General features: G+C 35.7%; 1 protein-coding gene across 2 annotated transcripts in view; it reads right to left on the reverse strand.

Moving 5' to 3' along the window:
* LOC108710311 (netrin receptor UNC5D-like) overlaps positions 1-19,508 on the reverse strand; it is a 408,361-nt gene that overhangs the window by 16,247 nt on the left and 372,606 nt on the right. For both annotated transcript variants that reach the window (XM_041586931.1, XM_041586932.1), the window contains one exon: positions 13,550-13,714. In XM_041586931.1, the coding sequence (XP_041442865.1) occupies positions 13,550-13,714 (165 nt within the window). The remainder of the gene's footprint in view (positions 1-13,549; positions 13,715-19,508) is intronic.

Here is a 19,508-nt window from a genome sequence, read left to right on the forward strand (position 1 = left end):
TATTATAACATTGCCTGAAAATTTGCTTTGCGGAAAAAAAATAAGATTTTCACAATTTTTTTCAGATTTTTTCATCCGATTTTCATGAATTTCACGATTTTTTGGGAATTTTCACCTGAAAAAAGGGTATTGCATGAAACCCAGTGCACACCAAAAACTCATTGGGACTTCTCCCATTGACCTATATGCAACCTTGACAGGTCTGAGATGCCGGATTTTCAGATTCAGACTTTTCCATTCTCAGGGTTTATTAAATTCAGAAAAATTTGTAATTTTTTAAAAGTTTGATTTTATAAAAAAAAATCACAAATTTTTCGTTATTTTTACATTGGGAGTTTAGTAAATAACCCCCTTAGTGTCGATCCAAAACATACAGTAAGTATGGTTAGAATTTGCATGTCAGATCGAATTAGTAGTACAATTCACTATATAAAGTCAAGGCTATGTCCAAAATAAGAGACATGTATTGGGAGTATAAACATTAGAATATGCAGTCAAAAAAATTGCAGAATTAAAAAAAATGCAGGGGTATAAAGTGTACTCGACTATTGATACATATGGGTTTAAATGGTTTTATTTGGGGTTTTTCCCACATCTAAGCTCTTTTCATTGCTTAGTCAGATGAAGAATTCTCTGGGCAACAGTGCATTGTAGATGGCCCTTCTTGTATTCTACAGGTTTTCTGGATAATGGATCTTTCCCTAATTTGGATCTTCACTAGGTCTACGAAAAAATTATTTAAACATTAAATAAACCCAATAAGCATCAATGATATCTTAGTTGGGATCAAGTACAAGGTACTGTTTTGTTATTACAAAGAGAAAGGAAATAATTTAAAAAAAATTGGATTATTTGGATAAAATCGAGTCTACGGGAAACAGCCATCATGTAATTCGGAGCTTTTTGCATAACAGGTTTCCAGATAATGGATCCCATACATGTAGTTTTTTGGAAAGCTACAATGCAAATTCTAAGCCTTAATAAAAATGACATCTTGGTTGCACTTTTTTTTGATTGAATATTTGGTGTTTAGGGCTACCCTTGCATTTTCCATGGCAGTCATTAAAAAGCGACCCTTGGAACTAGGTGTACCAAATGAATCTACAACAACACATCTCTACTGCAGAAAATGAAAACAAAAGAAAATGATGAATTTCTCCTGTGCAAAACCGCAGATAAAATGTTCCTCATGTGAATATTTACTTGCACAATTGAACAGCATTTGTCATTTGTCAGTAATGGGAATATACAATTTGATTGATTCTTAGGCAGGCCATGCAAACGCACTGTTAATTCAATTTATGGAAGGCAAACGTATCACGTATACCATTTGTTGGCCTTTACTACGGCATTGTTAATAGGCAGGCAAGGAAAGAATACTATTAAGAATTTTGCTCTACTCTGTCCTAACCATCTTTATAAAGCATATTTGAAGGAAAATAGATATTGCAGAGTTACCCAGCCTGGCTCTAATCTAAATACTGTGCTCCTGCAGGGATAATAATAACCTGTATAAAAATGTATTTCATGTTTAGCTGCTACTATCACTTGTCTGTTTAGCCTTCTAAACCTAATTCTCTTGATCCTTGAATTAAAAGCACAGAAGAGAGGTTGAGTTCTGGGGATTTAAATTAAGTCTACATGAAAATGGTAGGGTTTGTAATCTGCACATCTAAGATAAGACTCTCTGGATTACCCGAGAGAGTTGTAAAGCAAGCAAGCTGTTCTCTTTGGCAGGAGAATTCACATTGTTCAGTCCTACTTGTATGCCAGTCTCAGAAATAGAAAGGTGTGTGCAGCGTTCATCAGCAAATATTAATGACTCTGACTCGATGGAGGAAGCAGATTCTTATCTCAAGGATACAATTTAGATGGAAGTATCATCCAAATATACACAAAACACAAATACTGCATAGTCCCTCATGTGTTATTCCATTAAATGTCCTTATGTGACATTGAAATTATCATTCTTATCATTAGCATGTATTTAAAATGTGCTAACATATTCTACAGTGTTGTACAATAAATAGGTACATTCTTTACAATCTTTTAATCTAAACGCATACTATTGCCCTTTATACCCACTGTTATAAAATGTAAGGATATTATAAGTCCCCTGATCTCCCAGGATATGCCATGATCATGTCATGTGACACTAATTGCATCACTGGGCACTGCTTATAATCAATGACATCACTAAGAACCTTTTATAATGATATATCAGTATATATAATTCCTATTGCTAAGAAGTGATAAACTCATGTGACTTTTCAGTTCATCTGAAATGTTGGCCAGATCGACTTCATTGTTTACAGTGGAGTGAAGCCATAAACGATTCCTTTGACAAAATGGCTGAAGCAACTGCCAGTTCTCTCCATGTTAGTGTAAGGATATGGTTCTTCCTGTGGCATAAGTGAGACTTATGATAGAATGGTGATGTATGTGTTCACTTGGGATTCTCCCTGTGCCATAGGCAACATCATTCCCCTTGACTGCCACCAAAGTTCCCAAGTTTTTCGTTTTCTACAAATATATTGTGGCAATCAAAATGCCTGGTATGCAGCTGCTTTAGGATAAACATGACATTTATCACTTACCTTTAAAGATGTCAACCAGGTGTAAATGAATGGAGACAGCACAAGGAGAATGTTTGTTTTCATTATATGTTATGCCATAAGTTTTGATAATAAGTGACAGTCAGATATGGAATAACTGATCTGGATATTAAACTATTTTAAAGTTCTTAAATGATGTGATCTTGCCTATAACTTAAGATCAGAGCCTCTACTTGGCTCTCTCTTGGGAAACCATATACGTAACACCGGTGTCCAATAAAAATTCTTGTGCCCAAATATCCTTACTTACAAGATGAAGACCTCTGATCTGATTCATAAAGAGAAAGAACAGGGAGAAGATGATAGATCTGAAGGAAATGCAAGGGAATACTTTCATTGCTGAAAGAGATCATTGGGAACCATGGTTCAGATTTTATTCCAGCTGAATATTGAGTGTCATCTTCAGTCAATCTTGTTTGAACCTATATAGGGCTTTTTGTTACCTGTCTAGCAACCTGTAGTAGCCAATCTGCATGTTGCATGTAAAATGTTTTAAATGGAAACCTCTGATTGGTTGTTAAGGGTCTTCAGACTTTGCATTAACTAACTTAATGTTATATGGCTTTGAGGTGCTAGACAACTGAAGGAAACAGAACTTGTTAACAGATGTCGTAAAACAGTAATTTTGCTGATATTTTAATATGCAAATTAGGTCTATATTGGATTGTATATTAGGCAAATATCTTGTGTTAAAATCCAATAATATAGATCTACTTAAAACATTTATACTATGGAGCCTATTTACCAACATACAGATGTTGTTCTCTAAAAAGTAATTTTTTTTTTCATTTCCCTAAAACTCTAAAAATGTGAGAATTATTAAGCTTAAAATCCAAACAAAACTTCTCCAAGTAAAAGCAGTCGATTCCCCATTTAAGTCAATGGGAGCTGCGTTGATCCTTTTGGACTTTTTTTTTAGCCATTCACACTTTTAGAGGTTTTTTAAAAAAAATTTGCTAATAATTATCTGAAAAAAGATATTCATTTTTTTTTTGCAATTTTTTCCATTTGTACTTTTTATTATCAAATCTTTTATAACTTTCATGGCATTCATGATTTTAGAGTAATACAGGGGAATGTAATTAAAGTCGTGAAGAGAAAAACAATTTGCACCAATAAGACTAAAAATCTACATCTCGCAATGTAATATTGTTCCTTAAACTGTTATTGCATTGCGAATTTTAATTGCGCATTGTGAATTTTAATTTCGCACTCTTAAGAAGTGTTTGAAGGTGTTGTAATCTTTTGGAGCAAACATAATGACTTTTTCAGTATAAAAGGTTTTATTACATTCACTGCGCATTGGCGCAAACTATAAAATTCGCAAACGGTCTTCCACTTCCACTGAAGTGATCACTAAACAGTCTCCGGGTTCGGAAAAGCTATATTATATCAGTGCAAAGCAAAATTTGTTTGCGCAACTTTTCGCATTGCAAATAGTTTTTCTGTCACCGACTTTTATTACATTCCCCTGATAGATTTTAACCATAGTTTCAAAAAGCTCTAATACCACTAAAATTCGACCTTTAATAAATAGGCCTCCCCATGTATACTAGACATTGCCATTAAAAATGTCTCTCTGCCAAGTGGCAAAAGTTTTTTCAAGTCATTATTTTTCATAGGTTCAATAAAAATGTAATGAGATATTAGGGAAGTATCCTAATAGAACAGCAAGGTAGGAAATGGTCTATTGTACTGCCCATGACTGAATTTTTGGTAAAAGCTTGCTATTTTTGTGGTGGGAAGAAACTTAAAAGAATCCATGAACAGATTTATTGTATGAGTAAAAACTGATAAATGGTAGCTCCCAACGTCAGAGCAGCACAGGGGCCCGAATAACAAGATTCTGCGATGTATTCAGAGTCATCACAATTCATCACAACATGACAATGGCCTGCGCTGTATGTTGCATTTATCTGTATTATTAATTCTCTGCTGAGCCCATTCATACTGGGATATAAAATGGTCTCTTGGTAGCATTTGCTCTCAATATATATATATCACTGCCTGGAGTCTTGGGATCTAACTTATGGAACTTTGCTCTAATGTAAAAGAAAATGACAGTTAATAATTCTGGTATCTGACTGAAGACAGCTCACATCAATTTCATGTTCTGTTTCTATCTCTATCATTCTACCTGGTTTATGCTTTAAATGCCACTTTGATTAATCTGAATTTTCAAAGTGACATAATTATGGATGGTCCTTTCTTTATAATGCCAAAAGCAAGATGTTTATATCTATATTTACTTATATGCTGACACAGATAATAGACAGATATAAACTGTAGATATATTAAAACATGAAGAAATGATTGCACATTAAGAGATGGTAAAACAGGCAGAAAGTAGTTTATTTACACAGTCCCTGCCCATCTAAATAATATATTCTGAAAGATCGATAGATTTTATATTTCTAGATATACATATAACATTAACCTGAAAGAGTTTTCTATTGTAATTTTTATTATTAGTACCATTTCGTACCATATTAGTACCATTTTAGTACCAGTAAGTGCTGAGCAAAATAGACCCGTTTGGTGAAATATTTGTGAAACTGCTGAAAATTTCCAACAGTTGTCAAATTCATTGCAGTCAGTGGGTGATGTTTACCATTTTTCTTTGTGTCACATGCATTAGAGTCAAAGGGCATTTATGCTTGTGTTTTTCTCATGCCAAATGGATTGAAGTTAATTTTTTTTTTTTTCAAGCCAAATAAACTGGAGTTAATGGGTGTTTTTGTGTTCCTCTGAGTTTTTATTGCGTCAAATGCATCGGAATTATTTTAATTCTAATTATTGTACACCTCAGTGTATTAATGGTGTATATTAGTTGGATACTTGTTTAGTTGCCCTTTAGTCTCCTGCTGGCCAACTAAGTTTGTCCCAGTGGGGTCCTTAGTTATAGATGGGAAACAGTTTCCTTTTACTGGGTTAAAGTATTCTCCTAGCAGTTCCATAGTTGGCCAATGGGGGAAATGTTACAAAGTATAGAAGCTGAAACACACATATGTCCTTAGACAACAACCAACTTGTATAGTGGTATGGTTTGTGCCAATGCCACACAGAAAAATATGTAAGTAAATATAATAGGTACTACTCAAAAATAATTAATGAATCAGAAATAGTCAAAAATTAAATAAATCCAAGAGGATTTTCTGACAGTTCACCCCAGTCCCAGGGTGCAAGTCCAGGACAACATATCAAAAAAAGATGTGCGGACCTCCAATAATAATGAAACAATCAGTTAAAAAATTGAAAAAATGTATTAGGACATAAAAAAACCTAACGGGTTTGGTGCCTGTTGGAGCACTTACTCATATGAGTACTGTACAGTAAGTGCCCCAACACACAACTTGTAAGTTGTAAGGATATACTCTGGTATAGATCACACAAGGCATAATAGGTAGGAGTATGGTAGATATTGAGAAGCCTGATCTCCACTGAGGAGATTTAGTAAGGATTAGAAGCCTGAGTGTACTACCCCAGAGTAATAGCCAAGTGTACAGACTACTGTAGCTCACCTAGGTTCCACTGTGCATGGCACCTACAAGTTGAAATAATCTACTGTTGAATGACTGGTCCCTGATTGGTAAAGCACTGGTTGCTGAATCTATAGTTGTATGTGCCTAGTTCTCTGAGTGACTCTTACGTTACTCCAGTTAAGAAAGCCTTTACTGTTCACAAACCACTGGTGCCCATTTATTGGTTCAAGAACCACTGACACCCAGTGGGTCTATTCTTCATGCACCACTGGTGCCCAAGAACCATACAGAAGCAGTATAGTTCAACAACACCCTGCCTCCAACATGCACAATTTATTGGTAAAGCTAACGGTCCCTGGTGCAACAAGTACCATCATTTAACAATCCCCTGATCACCATAATGTACTGTTTGTTTGTACATGTGTAAATGTGTATATAGGTATGGGACCTGTTATCCAGAATGTTCGGGACCTGGGGTTTTTCCGGATAATGGATCTTTCTGTAATTTGGGTCTTCATGCCTTAAGTCTACTAGAAATTCATTTAAACATTAAATAAACCCAATAGGCTGGTTTTGCTTCCACTAAGGATTAATTATATCTTAGTTGGGATCAAGTACAAGCTATTGTTTTATTATTACAGAGAAACATGAAATCATTTTTAAAAATGTGGTTTATTTGGATAAAATGGGAAATAGCCATTCCGTAATTCTGAGCTTTCTGGATATCGGGTTTCTGGATAAGGGATCCTATACCTGTACCAGTAGTGTAGTGTGTGTGTGTGTATGTAAGTGTTACATAGTTATACATAGTTACATAGTTAAATTGGGTTGAAAAAAGACAAAGTCCATCAAGTTCAACCCCTCCAAATGAAAAAAAGTGTGCAACTGTTCACTTGACAATACCACTGCATTTACAAGATAATTCAAATAGCAGGCTCTTCTGGAAAACGGAAAGGCACTGTTATATTAATCAATCAGTATTATCTTGGTCTTATAACTATAATGATTAAGGCTCTTCATATAATTATTAGATATTATAACATAACAAGCTAGAAACAAGAAACCTTGGTAATTTGCTGGCTTACGCTCCTTTCCAACTTCGCAAGCCAATATAGAAAACACATATAGTGCAATTGTTTCCCATTTCATCTCAGCCAAACACAGTAATATAATCAACCTTTATAAATCAGCTTCAGCGTTTGATGAACCAAAATCACACAGCGAGGTAACAAGAATAACATGAAAAAGAAAAACAAGAACTGTTTGTAGTGGGAGTGTTTTTTTTTTCTCCCTGTGGATCTTTGGAAATCATTCTCCTTTTCTTTCTGCACCAATTGCTTTTTATTTTTTTTTATTTTTTTTTTTTACAAACATAGGGTTAGTTAAAGAAAGGACTTCATTAAAAGACAAAGATAAACAGTTATGTACAGATGAAGCAGCCCATGTATGTGCTTGATACATAAATAGAGGTTGTGACAGCATTGCAAGGCTGAGTAAAAAATAAAGTACAATTAAAAAGTGCAACTGATCTAGCCAAATTGACTGCAAATTTCCAAATGGTTGCAGCACCTTACTCCCTTATCATTTATCCCTGAGTTTTGACCTTGGAGAGCTCTCCAATATAAAAGCTACGACGGGGGATGGTCAGCCTGTGAGACCAAAGTTATTCACCTGAAGGCTTAAGACAGATTCCCTAAACGGGATGGTCTGGCGGTCTTTTTGCAAACCCCCAAACACCAAAATGAACAAGAGGACACGTAATTAAGCAATTATTCTCCTGGTTATATTCTGCTTGACCAGCAGTCAGTATGGAGGGCTTTCAGACAGATGTTTTTGTGAACAGTTGCTCATATGCCTTTCTTTTCCATGTGTTTGGGGTCTTGAAATGCCCCATAATTGGCAAAAACCAAACACTATGTTACACTTCCTACATTCAGTTAGTTGCTATTCATCTAGATTCTCTTATTCTCATATTATTGCTCATCTGTTCTCCACCGTAGCGTGCATTCTACTCTTGTTTTTGGATACATGCTTATCCTGGATTATTTGCGTTAATAGTTCATAATCCGGATTAGTGTTATGATTATCTATAAACTATATTAAAACAACATATTGGGCAAGTAAGTAGGACAAGCACAGTTACTAATTTTGTTACTGTTTTTGGGTGGTTATTTATGGGCCTTTAGGAGGCGGTTTGGGTGGGGTCCATGTTCAGCTTCCATGTAATTTAGTCACAGAGGCATAATTATTGTGTATTTTCTGTCAATTATCTTTAATTACAAAAAAATGGATATACAGTAATTGAAAAGCATTAATTGAACTTGGCAAACCTTGAAGTGATGCTGACACTAAAAAATTATTATTCAAAATATTAATATACATCAAAAGTTACCTATAGCTCATGTTGATTGTTTTTCACTAAGTAATTGTTGTTACTTGAAGTTTCTATACCTGACTGTTTTGCCAACCTGACTGTCCCTTCTCAACATGTCACCTAGGGGCAAATTCACCAAGGGTCGAATATCGAGGGTTAATTAACCCTCGATATTCGACTGGGAATTAAAATCCTTTGACTTCGAATATCGAAGGAATAATCGTTCGATCAAACGATTAAATCCTTCGAATCGAACGATTCGAAGGATTTTAATCCAACGATCGAAGTATTATCCTTCGACCAAAAAAACTTAGGCAAGCCTATGGGGACCTTCCCCATAGGCTAACATTGAGTTCGGTAGGTTTTAGATGGCGAACTAGGGGGTCAAAGTTTTTTCTTAAAGAGACAGTACTTCGACTATCGAATGGTTGAATAGTCGAACGATTTTTAGTTAGAATCTTTCGATTCGAAGTCGAAGTTGCCCATTCGATGGTCGAAGTAGCCCAAAAAACACTTCGAAATTCAAAGTTTTTTTACTTCGAATCCTTCACTTGAGCTTGGTGAATTGGCCCCTTAGAGTTTCTAATGCTAACAGACTGCTGAAGCTCAAATATGGCAGCCCCCTCATACAGGAACATGGGGGATCAGATGGGAAATATAAAATCATCTGTAAATACATTTATGGCAAAATGATAGGTAGCATGCAAAGACAATATTATGATAGATGTAAAAAAAAAAGGTTTAATTCCTGGTTTCAGTATCTCTTTAAGGAATAGACACTAATAATCCCAGATTTGGTATGCATGGGTTTAATGGTAGCACATATATATATTGTGAGCAATATTTCCTCCACTCGGCAGGGAAATTGCACATTGTGCAGCATTCTTTGACTGCCATAAAAAGTTTATGAATTTTAATGGAATATCGGTATTTATAATTTACCATGACTCATGATTTAAAAATACTAGCAAGTAAGATAAAGACCTGCATTGGGACTTAATGGCTGTTTGATGTGCAGTGAAAGTGAGTAGAACACATAACTCCGGAGTTGTGACATCACTTATGAGAATACAATGAGCCCCAGAGCAGAATACTGCCAAGTACTGTATCTCAGGTAATGTCCATCCAATAACACCAAAGTGGTGCATAGAAAGGAGAGTGGAATGAGATTGCAGCCGTGAATAAATTACCTGCTGTTATTTTTTAGTGAAACATTTCAAGTATTGTTAAAGTGTATTTGTGTTATATATATATAAAAAAAAAACAACAAAAATAGTCCGTTTTAATATTATGGGATTTGTTTTTTCCAGCACCTAGGCATTAACAGGTGATCTGTTGTGCACCAAGCCATAGGTTGTTTATATATATATATATATATATATATTTAGTAGCAGTATGCACAGAATGTCTCTGTCTTAAATATATTGATAATGGGTTGAGTGCAGAGGACTCTTGTATTTGACTATATGTATTTTGTGGTCACAGCCTCATTGCACCCCCGCCTAATGGTTTTAAAAAATAGTGGTGAGCACAACTTTCCCTTGTTTGTTATAGTTATACAGGAGCAGTGACCAGCTCCATGTTGTAGCTCCCACCCCTCCCAGCTATAGTCAGGTGATCCCACTGGTGTCTAATAAAAGGGCAGCCAAGTTTGGGAGTTTTACTTTGAAAGCAGCTAGTAAGTTGCAGGTAAAACTTAGTCCCTTTGTAAAATGTATAATTAAGCAATTGAATTCTTAATGAATCAGATGAAAATTGAGCATAGGACTGGCCAGATATGGGATGACTTTGACGTAGTTGGCCAGCTTAAATATATTGCAATATATGGACAAACAATCCCTGTGTTGTTTAAAGGGTAAGGCATTTTTCAGTAGCAGTATGCACAGAATGTCTCTGTCTTAAATATATTGATAATTGGTTGAGTGCAGAGGAATCTTGTAGTTGACTATATGTATTTTGTGGTCACACCCTCATTGCACCCCCGCCTAATGGTTTTAAAAAATAGTGGTGAGCACAACTTTCCCTTGTTTGTTATATATATATATATATATATATATATATATATATATATATATATATATATATATATATATATATATATATATATATATATATATACATACATATATATAATTATATAATTATATAATTATATATATATAATATCAAAACAGGGGGGTTGTGGGAGCACTCTAAAGGCTTTAAAGTATATATATATATATAAGTATAATAAATGCTATTGCATATGTACCCAAAACAGGGGTTATTTTGTTACAAAGTTATGATCATAAAATTGATAAGTCACCATACCACGTCAAGGTAAACCCCGAATGGCGGTCCCTAACTTGTTTTATTTATTTTTTATGTGCATTCTAGCATTACCTGTAATCAGTCCATTGAACGCTGTTTTTTCACTGAGGGCTAAATCCTCCCCAGGCTTTTAAAGGATATATATATATATAATATTTTATTGTACATTTATTTCTTGGGAAGAATTATTCTGTATTTGTATATGTGCCATATTGCTTTATGCAAGAATCTCAGTGGGGTTTATTTTTTCTTCTGCATTACCATTAACCATGATGTATCAAGATTCAAATGAGATGTACACCCATTTCAGACATTACTTTCACTTTTTGATTCATATTTTGTTTTCCACAGTTTCTGTCACATCATCAATGAACCCCTTCAAAATGGAATTATTTTTTAATTTTCTCACTTTAAAATTGCATAGCCTATTTTCAATGCTTCAAAAATAGAACTGAATCCTTTAACCTGACTTTCTGTCTATATCTCATTCTATCTGTATTTTACTGGCTTTCAGGCTGGCTGCTCTCAGACATCGTTTTGTATTCCCCAGAGTTTAGGAACCACTGCTCTAAATATGCTGTTCTTGTTTACCTTTGGATTAACCTTTTACACTTTTCATACTTCCTCCCTGTAATATAGCCTACAATCAATGGCAATTGACTTCTTCAAGCCAATATAGTCTTCAAAGTTTATTTATGTATTGCTCTTTGCTTTCAAGCTTCCCGTATATTTGGTACAGCCACTGGAACCTCATAATGAGCAACACATACAAACGGTGTACTCTTATACAAAGGAAATTTTGTAACATTCAAAAACAATTAACACTGAAGTTTCCAAAAATTCATTCTTATAAATTCACTCTAAATCAGAGAGTTCAGAACTGACAATGGGGCTTAAAGCAAAACATACAGTATTACAATCCTGCCTGAGGGTAAGTTTTCGTGAGTTTTTTGTATTGGTAAGGGACCTGTTATCCATAATGCTTGGGACCTCGGGTTTTCTGGATAATTTGAATCTTCATACCTGAAATCTACTAAAAATCATTTAAATATTAATTAAACCCAATAGGGTTATTTTGCCTCTAAGGATTAGTTATATCTTAGTTGGGACCAAGTACAAGGTACTGTTTTATTATTACAGTAAACAAATCAAAAAATAAAATGTAATTGAATAATTTGATTAAAATTGTGTCTATGGCAGATGGTCTCCATATAATTCCTTGCTTCCTGGATAATTAGTTTCCTAATGAATCCCATACCTGTACCAGACCTATAGTAGGACTACTTCTATGACAATGTTGCATGTGATCGTAACCTTATCTTATGAACTCAAGGGGACCGGGGCACATTCTGTACCATAAAAGGTTTCGAAATTTGTGCATAATGCACACATATACCATATATAAAAAATAACATACATTTATCAATTATTACTTTTATCACATACAGTATTATCATACCTCACAGTATTTCTGTGAATTCCCTTTTTAAAAATGATCTTGAAGGCTTTGCTGGAAGGATCATCATAATTGCATTTACAATAACATTTCCCTTCACCTTTCTTTCACTGGTGTAAAGGACCCCAGTAATTTATTTAAAATCTGCCAGTATTCATTCCAGACAGGTAATTGTCTGACATTATGACACCCAGTTTTACAAGGTGTTGCAAGTTCCCTATCTGCATGTCCAATCGATCAGATATTTTTTTAAAATACAGATCTTCTAATTTCGAAGGCTTTAAATATACAATTGTTAATATTACAATAATTATTATTCATTTAAAAAGCACTTTTGTGTCAAGAACAATCATGAAATAGAATAATATCAGTGATGTTCTGTACTTTATAATATGCCCACCCATGGCATTTCACACCCTGGATCCAGAGTGATGCCAGGCCTCCTCATTGGCTGTGCTTAATGTAACACTGTCAGAGCCGGGTGGGGAGGAGTCTCTGCATTAAAAGAGCCAACATTCTGGTTTACAATTGGAATTTTGGCTCTTGGAGCAACAAGAAGCGGCTTTTTGCAGCCCATGGTAACTTGTAGGCTGCTGTTGCCTGAGGCGAGTTTCTCAACCTCTTCTTCCTTGAGACAGTTTTATTTCTGTTAAATAGCATGGGATTTTTTTTATCAACAATATTTTTAGTGAAGAATAACTTTAATAACTTCAAGCCCTACTTAATTCTGGGTAATGGAACCAGGGCCGGAACTAGGTGCAGGTAGAAGAGTTACGTGCCTAGTGATAAAAGCTTGGGGTTGTCAGACACATACCTTCCCTGTTGCCTACCCTTAGTTCAGCTGAGCAAGCACTGAGCAAGTTCAAAGTCAAAGCTCGCGGATGTGAGCCTGTTCACAAATGCGCATATATGAATATACAATCCAGTATGATTGCATGGGGAGGGCAACACGACTGGCCAATTTGGCTGGGGTACAAAGAAGTTCACTGGCACACAAGTAATGCTGGCAGGGTGAAATCCTTGCTTTAAATGTATTTAATACAGTATGCTGTATTAAATAAATATAAATACATTAAAAGCAAGGGTTTCACCCTGCCAGCATTACCTGTGTGCCAGTGAACTTCTTTGCAGTACATTGTCGATAGGTTGCCGATACCTATTTTACTGTGCGTTTAAATCCGGATACTTTCCACAAATTGTCTGGGGTTCCAGGTCATCTGGCCCGGCTCTGAATGGAACTGATAAATGACAGATAGTGTTTGGTCTTATAGTCTTTCCCCTATTTCAACATCCAATAAAATGATGGTCTTACCTCCAGAATAGATGTTTGAACCTGAAGAATCAACTCATGTCCTTTTACCTGCCGTACACAGATCTTGCAGGATAGCTGAGTTGTAGCAGGTGTGTAGCGCTCCAGAGAAAAGGCACAGTGCAGTGGTTGCTGGTTACTGCACCAAACGCGGGAGAAGGGGACCTCCTGCAAGACATTAATAATGTGGTGACACTTTTGTTTATTCTTTCATTTTTCTTTCCTGGTCACAATCCCCAAACATACTTGTTATTGATACAAAGTATAATGTATCAGTAACTGAAACTTCAAATTTTTCCAAGAATCTCTAAACATTTGTGGGTTCTATTTTTTTTTAAAAAAAGCTCTAAAAAAAAAACACGAAAACCACTAATACAAACTTTGGTAGGTAAAAGTTGTTGATGTCCTATAGAAGTCAATGGGAGCTGCACTGATCCTATTGGAACACTTTAAATCAATGCAGACTTTTGGGGGCATATTTATCAAGGGTCGAATTTTAAATTGAAAAAACTTCGAAATTCGAATTCAAACAGACCAACCGAAATTAAGTTAAAGTTTTTTTTTTGGTGGAATAGGTCCATTTTCAATCGAATAGGAACGTATTCGTCCGAATTCAATTCATTCCCAAAAAAAACTTTGATTTTTCAAACTCCACCAATTGACTCCAAATAAGTTCTAGGAAGTCCCCCATAGGCTAAAACAGCAATTCGGCAGGTTTTGGATCGCGAATGGTCGAACTCAAATCTTTAAAGAGACAGTACATGATACATTCAATTCAAATTTGGACTATTCCCTAGTCGAAGTACACAAAAAATAGCTTGAAATTCAAATTTTTTTAATTTGAAAATTCACCTCGACCTCTCCTATTTTTTTCGCTAGGAATTGTCCAGGAAAACTGGAATTCTTAGAGTTATCAATGTATTTGTATTTTTTAGCAAATCGTTCAGTGTAATTTTTCGTTCATAATTTTTTTAATTCAGATTTTTTAGTTTTCGAGTTTGTGAGTTTAGTCGTAGTTTCAAAAACCTCCAAAACAACTAAAATCCCCACTGTGCACAATCTTATTGTGGGATAGAATGTGCACTCTGCTTCACATCAATTATCTAAGCACAGCGAGGCTACAGGTATAGGATCTGTTATCCAGAAACCCGTTATTCAGAAATCTCTGAATTACAGAAAGCCCATCTCCTATCAACTCCATTTTAATGAGAACATTACATTTTTTAAAGTATTTTCCTCTTTGTAAAATAAAACAGTGCCTTGGACTGGATCCCAATTACAATATAACTAAGCCTTAATAAAGGCAAATACATCCTATTGGGTCTATTTAATGTTTAAATAATTTTTAGCAGATTTAAGGTATGGAGATACAAATTACAGAAAGATCCCTTATCCGGGAAAACCCCAGGTTCCAAGCATTCTGGATAAAAAGTCCCATAACTGTATGATACAATAAATAAAGATATTGTGAATGATGGGAAGGGTGGAAAGACCAAACCAGCACCCACTTCAGTAGTATAAGAGGCAGTGTATGAACTTGAGCTGTAGGGGAGGGGGATAGGAAGCTGGGCACGACACAGTCGATATGTTGCTGCTGCACCGTTATAACAAATGAGCCCATTTTAGGTTTGTCTTAACCACAAAGAGTGAGACTTTCCTCTCCTTAACTGTGTGCATATTTTTTTTTTTTTCATTAAAGGAAAATGCCAGAGCATACCCATACATTCTGTTTTATGGTAATGTTAAAATAACTAGCTAAACAATTTTAAAAAAGAAAGGGGAAAAATAGGTTTACGCTACCCAATAATTTCCATTTCCTATAGCAGCTGGAAATCTAATTATAATGTGAATTAAAATAAAACAATTTTCCAAATACCTTAAGCACTCCTGACTGCGCATATCCCGTCCTCTTCTATTACAGAGTCTATTTTTCTCACAAGCGAATAGCTTTTCATAGCATAAAACAATGCTTATTATGTTGAAAACATACCCTAATTACAACAGTACTAGCCGTTCTCTTGTAGCTAATTCTCCCTTCATTATTATTACTATTTCTCCTCTTTATTTGAGATTAATACCTTGTGTATACCAGTAGACTGGAAAAGTATAATTATTCCAATAGGTTGTTTTTTTTTGGTGTTTAGAATTCTAATAAAATGAAAATGTTCTCTAAGGGATAATCAGCCATTTAACACCTAAATAATCATCCAGTAGCACAACATACAGCGGCAAAATTGGATATAACAGGTCCCTATCTACCATACAGAACTGTTTGCTTTGCGTCCCTATTGGCTCTTAATAGAGGGGTTATCATAGCTAATAATATATGCACCAGTGGGCTGGAGCTTATTCTGAATAGGTGTCAATAAAAAGGCTGCATTTGTTTAGGGAACAATTAGTTGTTGTTTGTACAGGTATAGGATCCCTTATCCGGAAACCTGATATCCAGAAAGCTCAGAATTACGGAATTACAGAATGGCTGTCTCCCATAGACTCCATTTTATCCAAATAATCTAAATTTTTAAAAATTATTTCCTTTTTCTCTGTAATAATAAAACAGTAGCTTGTACTTGATCCCAACTAAGATATAATTAATCCTCATTGGAAGCAAAACCAGCCTATTGGGTTTAAATTAATTTCTAGTAGACTTAAGGTATGAAGACCCAAATTATGGAAAGATCCATTATCCGGAAAACCCCAGGTCCCGAGCATTCTGGATAACAGGTCCCATACCTGTATCTAATTATTTATTATCCATTATAATATTATTATAATTATTATTATACCATTCCTCTACTATCCATCTGAGAATCAAATCAAGTCTGAAAACCAACACTCCTACTTGGTTTCAGCCCCTAAAAAACATAGTTGAAATTCTAAAAGCAAAGAGTTGGCGAACAATGATCGCGCATTGTCTTTTCTGTGTCATGTTTCGACATAACGGGTTTTGAACTTTAATCCAATAAAAAGCAAAGGTCACGTTATCACTGAATAACCTTCAAAATAAGTGAATGTAAAATTGATGAGCGTGCTATTCTAAGCACTTTTGCAGTTTACATTAATTATTTATTCTTTTAAATTTCAAGATATTAAAGGGGTCATATAGCATAAATTTTTACAATGCATCAAGCCATGTAAAATAATGTAAAATAGAAAAATATGTTTTTATTGTAATATAAAAACGTCTGTATTATCTTGAAAACTGTACTGGAGTGGGCGTGTTTGTGTTGTCACACTCAGTCCTTCCCTGCAGACATCCCTGCACTATTCATTTCTCTCCCTCTCTGCCCTGTTCATTTAACCCCTCTCTGCCCTGTTCATTTTCCTCCCTCCTCCCCTCCCTTCACTGCTTGTTCCTTTCCATTGCCCTGCAATAATTGGGGGGGAAAAAAAGAAAAGCAAACTTCTGTATAAATAAAACATAATCTACTATTAAAAGTATGTTATTCTTTTCTGTGGGCAATGTGAATCAGCAGTTAGTGTAAATAGCAAATAGTCATTTTCTACACAATATTATGTTGTACAGGTATTGGATCCCTTATCCGGAAACATGATATCCAGAAAGCTCCAAATTACGGAATGGCTGTCTCCTATAGACTCCATTTTATCCAAATAATCCACATTTTTAAAAATGATTTCCTTTTTCTCTGTAATAATAAAACCGTAGCTTGTACTTGGTCCCAAATAAGATATAATTAATCCTTATTGGAAGCAAAACCAGCCTAATGTTTAAATGAATTTCTAGTAGACTTAAGGCATGAAGACCCAAAAAGATCCGTTATCCGGAAAACCCCAGGTCCCAAGCATTCTGGATAACAGGTCCCACACCTGTATACAAAAAGGAATCAACATCTTTTTGTTTTTCCTTTGTAACTCCCTGCATCTGTTATTACATGTTATACAATTCTAGAACATCAGCTGCATTTATTCCGTTGATTTACGTATGACTCAATAATGTCAATTAACTCTTTGAACCCCCAATGAGACACAAAACAACGTTTTATGGGTGGAAAAAGGCCGCAGCTTATTTATTAACACTCACCAAGCTTTGGAAAACTATCCACCAACATACCCATAATATTAATCTTAATGTAACAAATGCATAACAAATGAATAAGCTGTGACATATAAAATAATAGCCGCTTAAGGCTGCATAACATTTAACCACTTAAGGCTGCATAACATTTAACAGTATCTTATAATGCATTCACATTACTCTTCATAATCAACCCATTCTCCAGCCTAAGCAAGCCTCCGTCCTGTTTTCTCACTTACTGTGCCTCCTTGCCCCTAAGCCTAGCCCCAGGCCAATCTCACCTTAAGACTCCAGCCCCCCTTATTTGGCTACCCATTAGGGCAGCCCCACACCGCCAAATCTGCAACATGGTAACCCCTACCTTCCCTTAGGGCGGGCGGGTGGGAAACACTGCTTCCCTTGCTTCTGCCCAAGGTAAGACTGCTCTCCCGCACTTTTTCAGCACCCTTTAAAGGCTCAGACCTGCTTACAATCCCCACAATGCACCATTCAGACCTCCCCTTAATTTCCTATTTGTCCCCTAAGTCAAGCCTTACTCCGCTCCACCTGTTCCAGGGTCCCTCCATAGGCCTCTTGCAACTCCCTGCACATGACCATAAACTGTTCCACAATAGATGCATTTCCTTGCAACTCCCTGCACCTAACCATAAATTGTTCCATAACAGCTACATTTTTACCTTGCAACCCACTGCACCTGATCATAAATTGTTTCAGAATAGTTGCATTTATTCCCTTGCAACTCCCTGCACATGACCATAAACTGTTCCACAACAGCTGCATTTTCCCTTGCAACTCCCAACACCTGGTCATAAATTGTCCCAGAACAGCTGCATTTATTCCCTTGCAACTCCCTGCAACTAAACATAAATTATCCCAGAACTGCTGCATTATTCCCTTGCAACTCCCTGCACCTGATCATATATCAATATGCAGGAAAACAAACCTACAGCTGCTGTTATGGAATATCATAACAGTAAATACTAATGTACACTGTATGTAATAGAGGCAGGGCGTTGCATAGTGTATAACAATGTATTATGAACTATAAATTATGTCCAACTGGGCAGGTATATTTGTGACCAATGCCTATTTGCTGTGGTACACAGGAGCTGTACTGTTGTACTTTCAGTAAAATAAAATAATACAGCTACAGATTTCAGCCTGTCAGTGAGTGCTGTGACCACTTCCTGTGGGAGATTGAGGAGACACTCCCACTCTTCATTTCAGCCTAGCTTCTGACTTGTAAATACCTCTCTGCAGCTCAGATATAATGACAGGTTTGAGGAGGTAAAATGCTTTCACAGCTTTTTTCTTTCTTCATTACATGTTTTGAAGAAGGCTGAGTAATATATCTGAATATGATGGTTATATCAAATGTCCCTTTAAGGGATAAATGTACAGGTATTGGATTGGTTATCAGGAAACCCGTTATCCAGAAAGCTATGAACTACAGGAAGGCAAACTCCCATCGACTGCATTTTAATCAAATACCTGTTTTTCAATTCAATTTTTTTTAAATGATTTCCCCTTTCTCTTTAAAAATAAAAACTACCTTGTACTTGATCCCAGTTAAGATATAATTAATCCTCATGGGAGGCAAAACCAGCCTATTGGGTTTATTTAATGTTTAAATGTTTCTTTCAGTAGACTTAAGGTATGGAAGTCCAAATTATGGAAATACCCCTTCTCCAGAAACCCCAGGTCCAGAGCATTCTGTACTGTTAATATGAAAGAATTTTATTGCAACTGTACCACCTACTTGCCCGTGCAATGAATTTCAGAAATTGAGCTTTGGTGGAAACTGGCTTTACTTTATAGAGCTGTCACCACTCATCTGTCATTACAGCTTTAACGATTGGTGGGTGGGGTAGCTCCTACTATATTTCACAGTAGAAAAGTGCGGCAGCACAGTGGAGGAATGTATAG

This window comes from Xenopus laevis, chromosome 3L, assembly GCF_017654675.1.
Source record: "Xenopus laevis strain J_2021 chromosome 3L, Xenopus_laevis_v10.1, whole genome shotgun sequence".
Lineage (NCBI taxonomy): Eukaryota > Metazoa > Chordata > Amphibia > Anura > Pipidae > Xenopus > Xenopus laevis.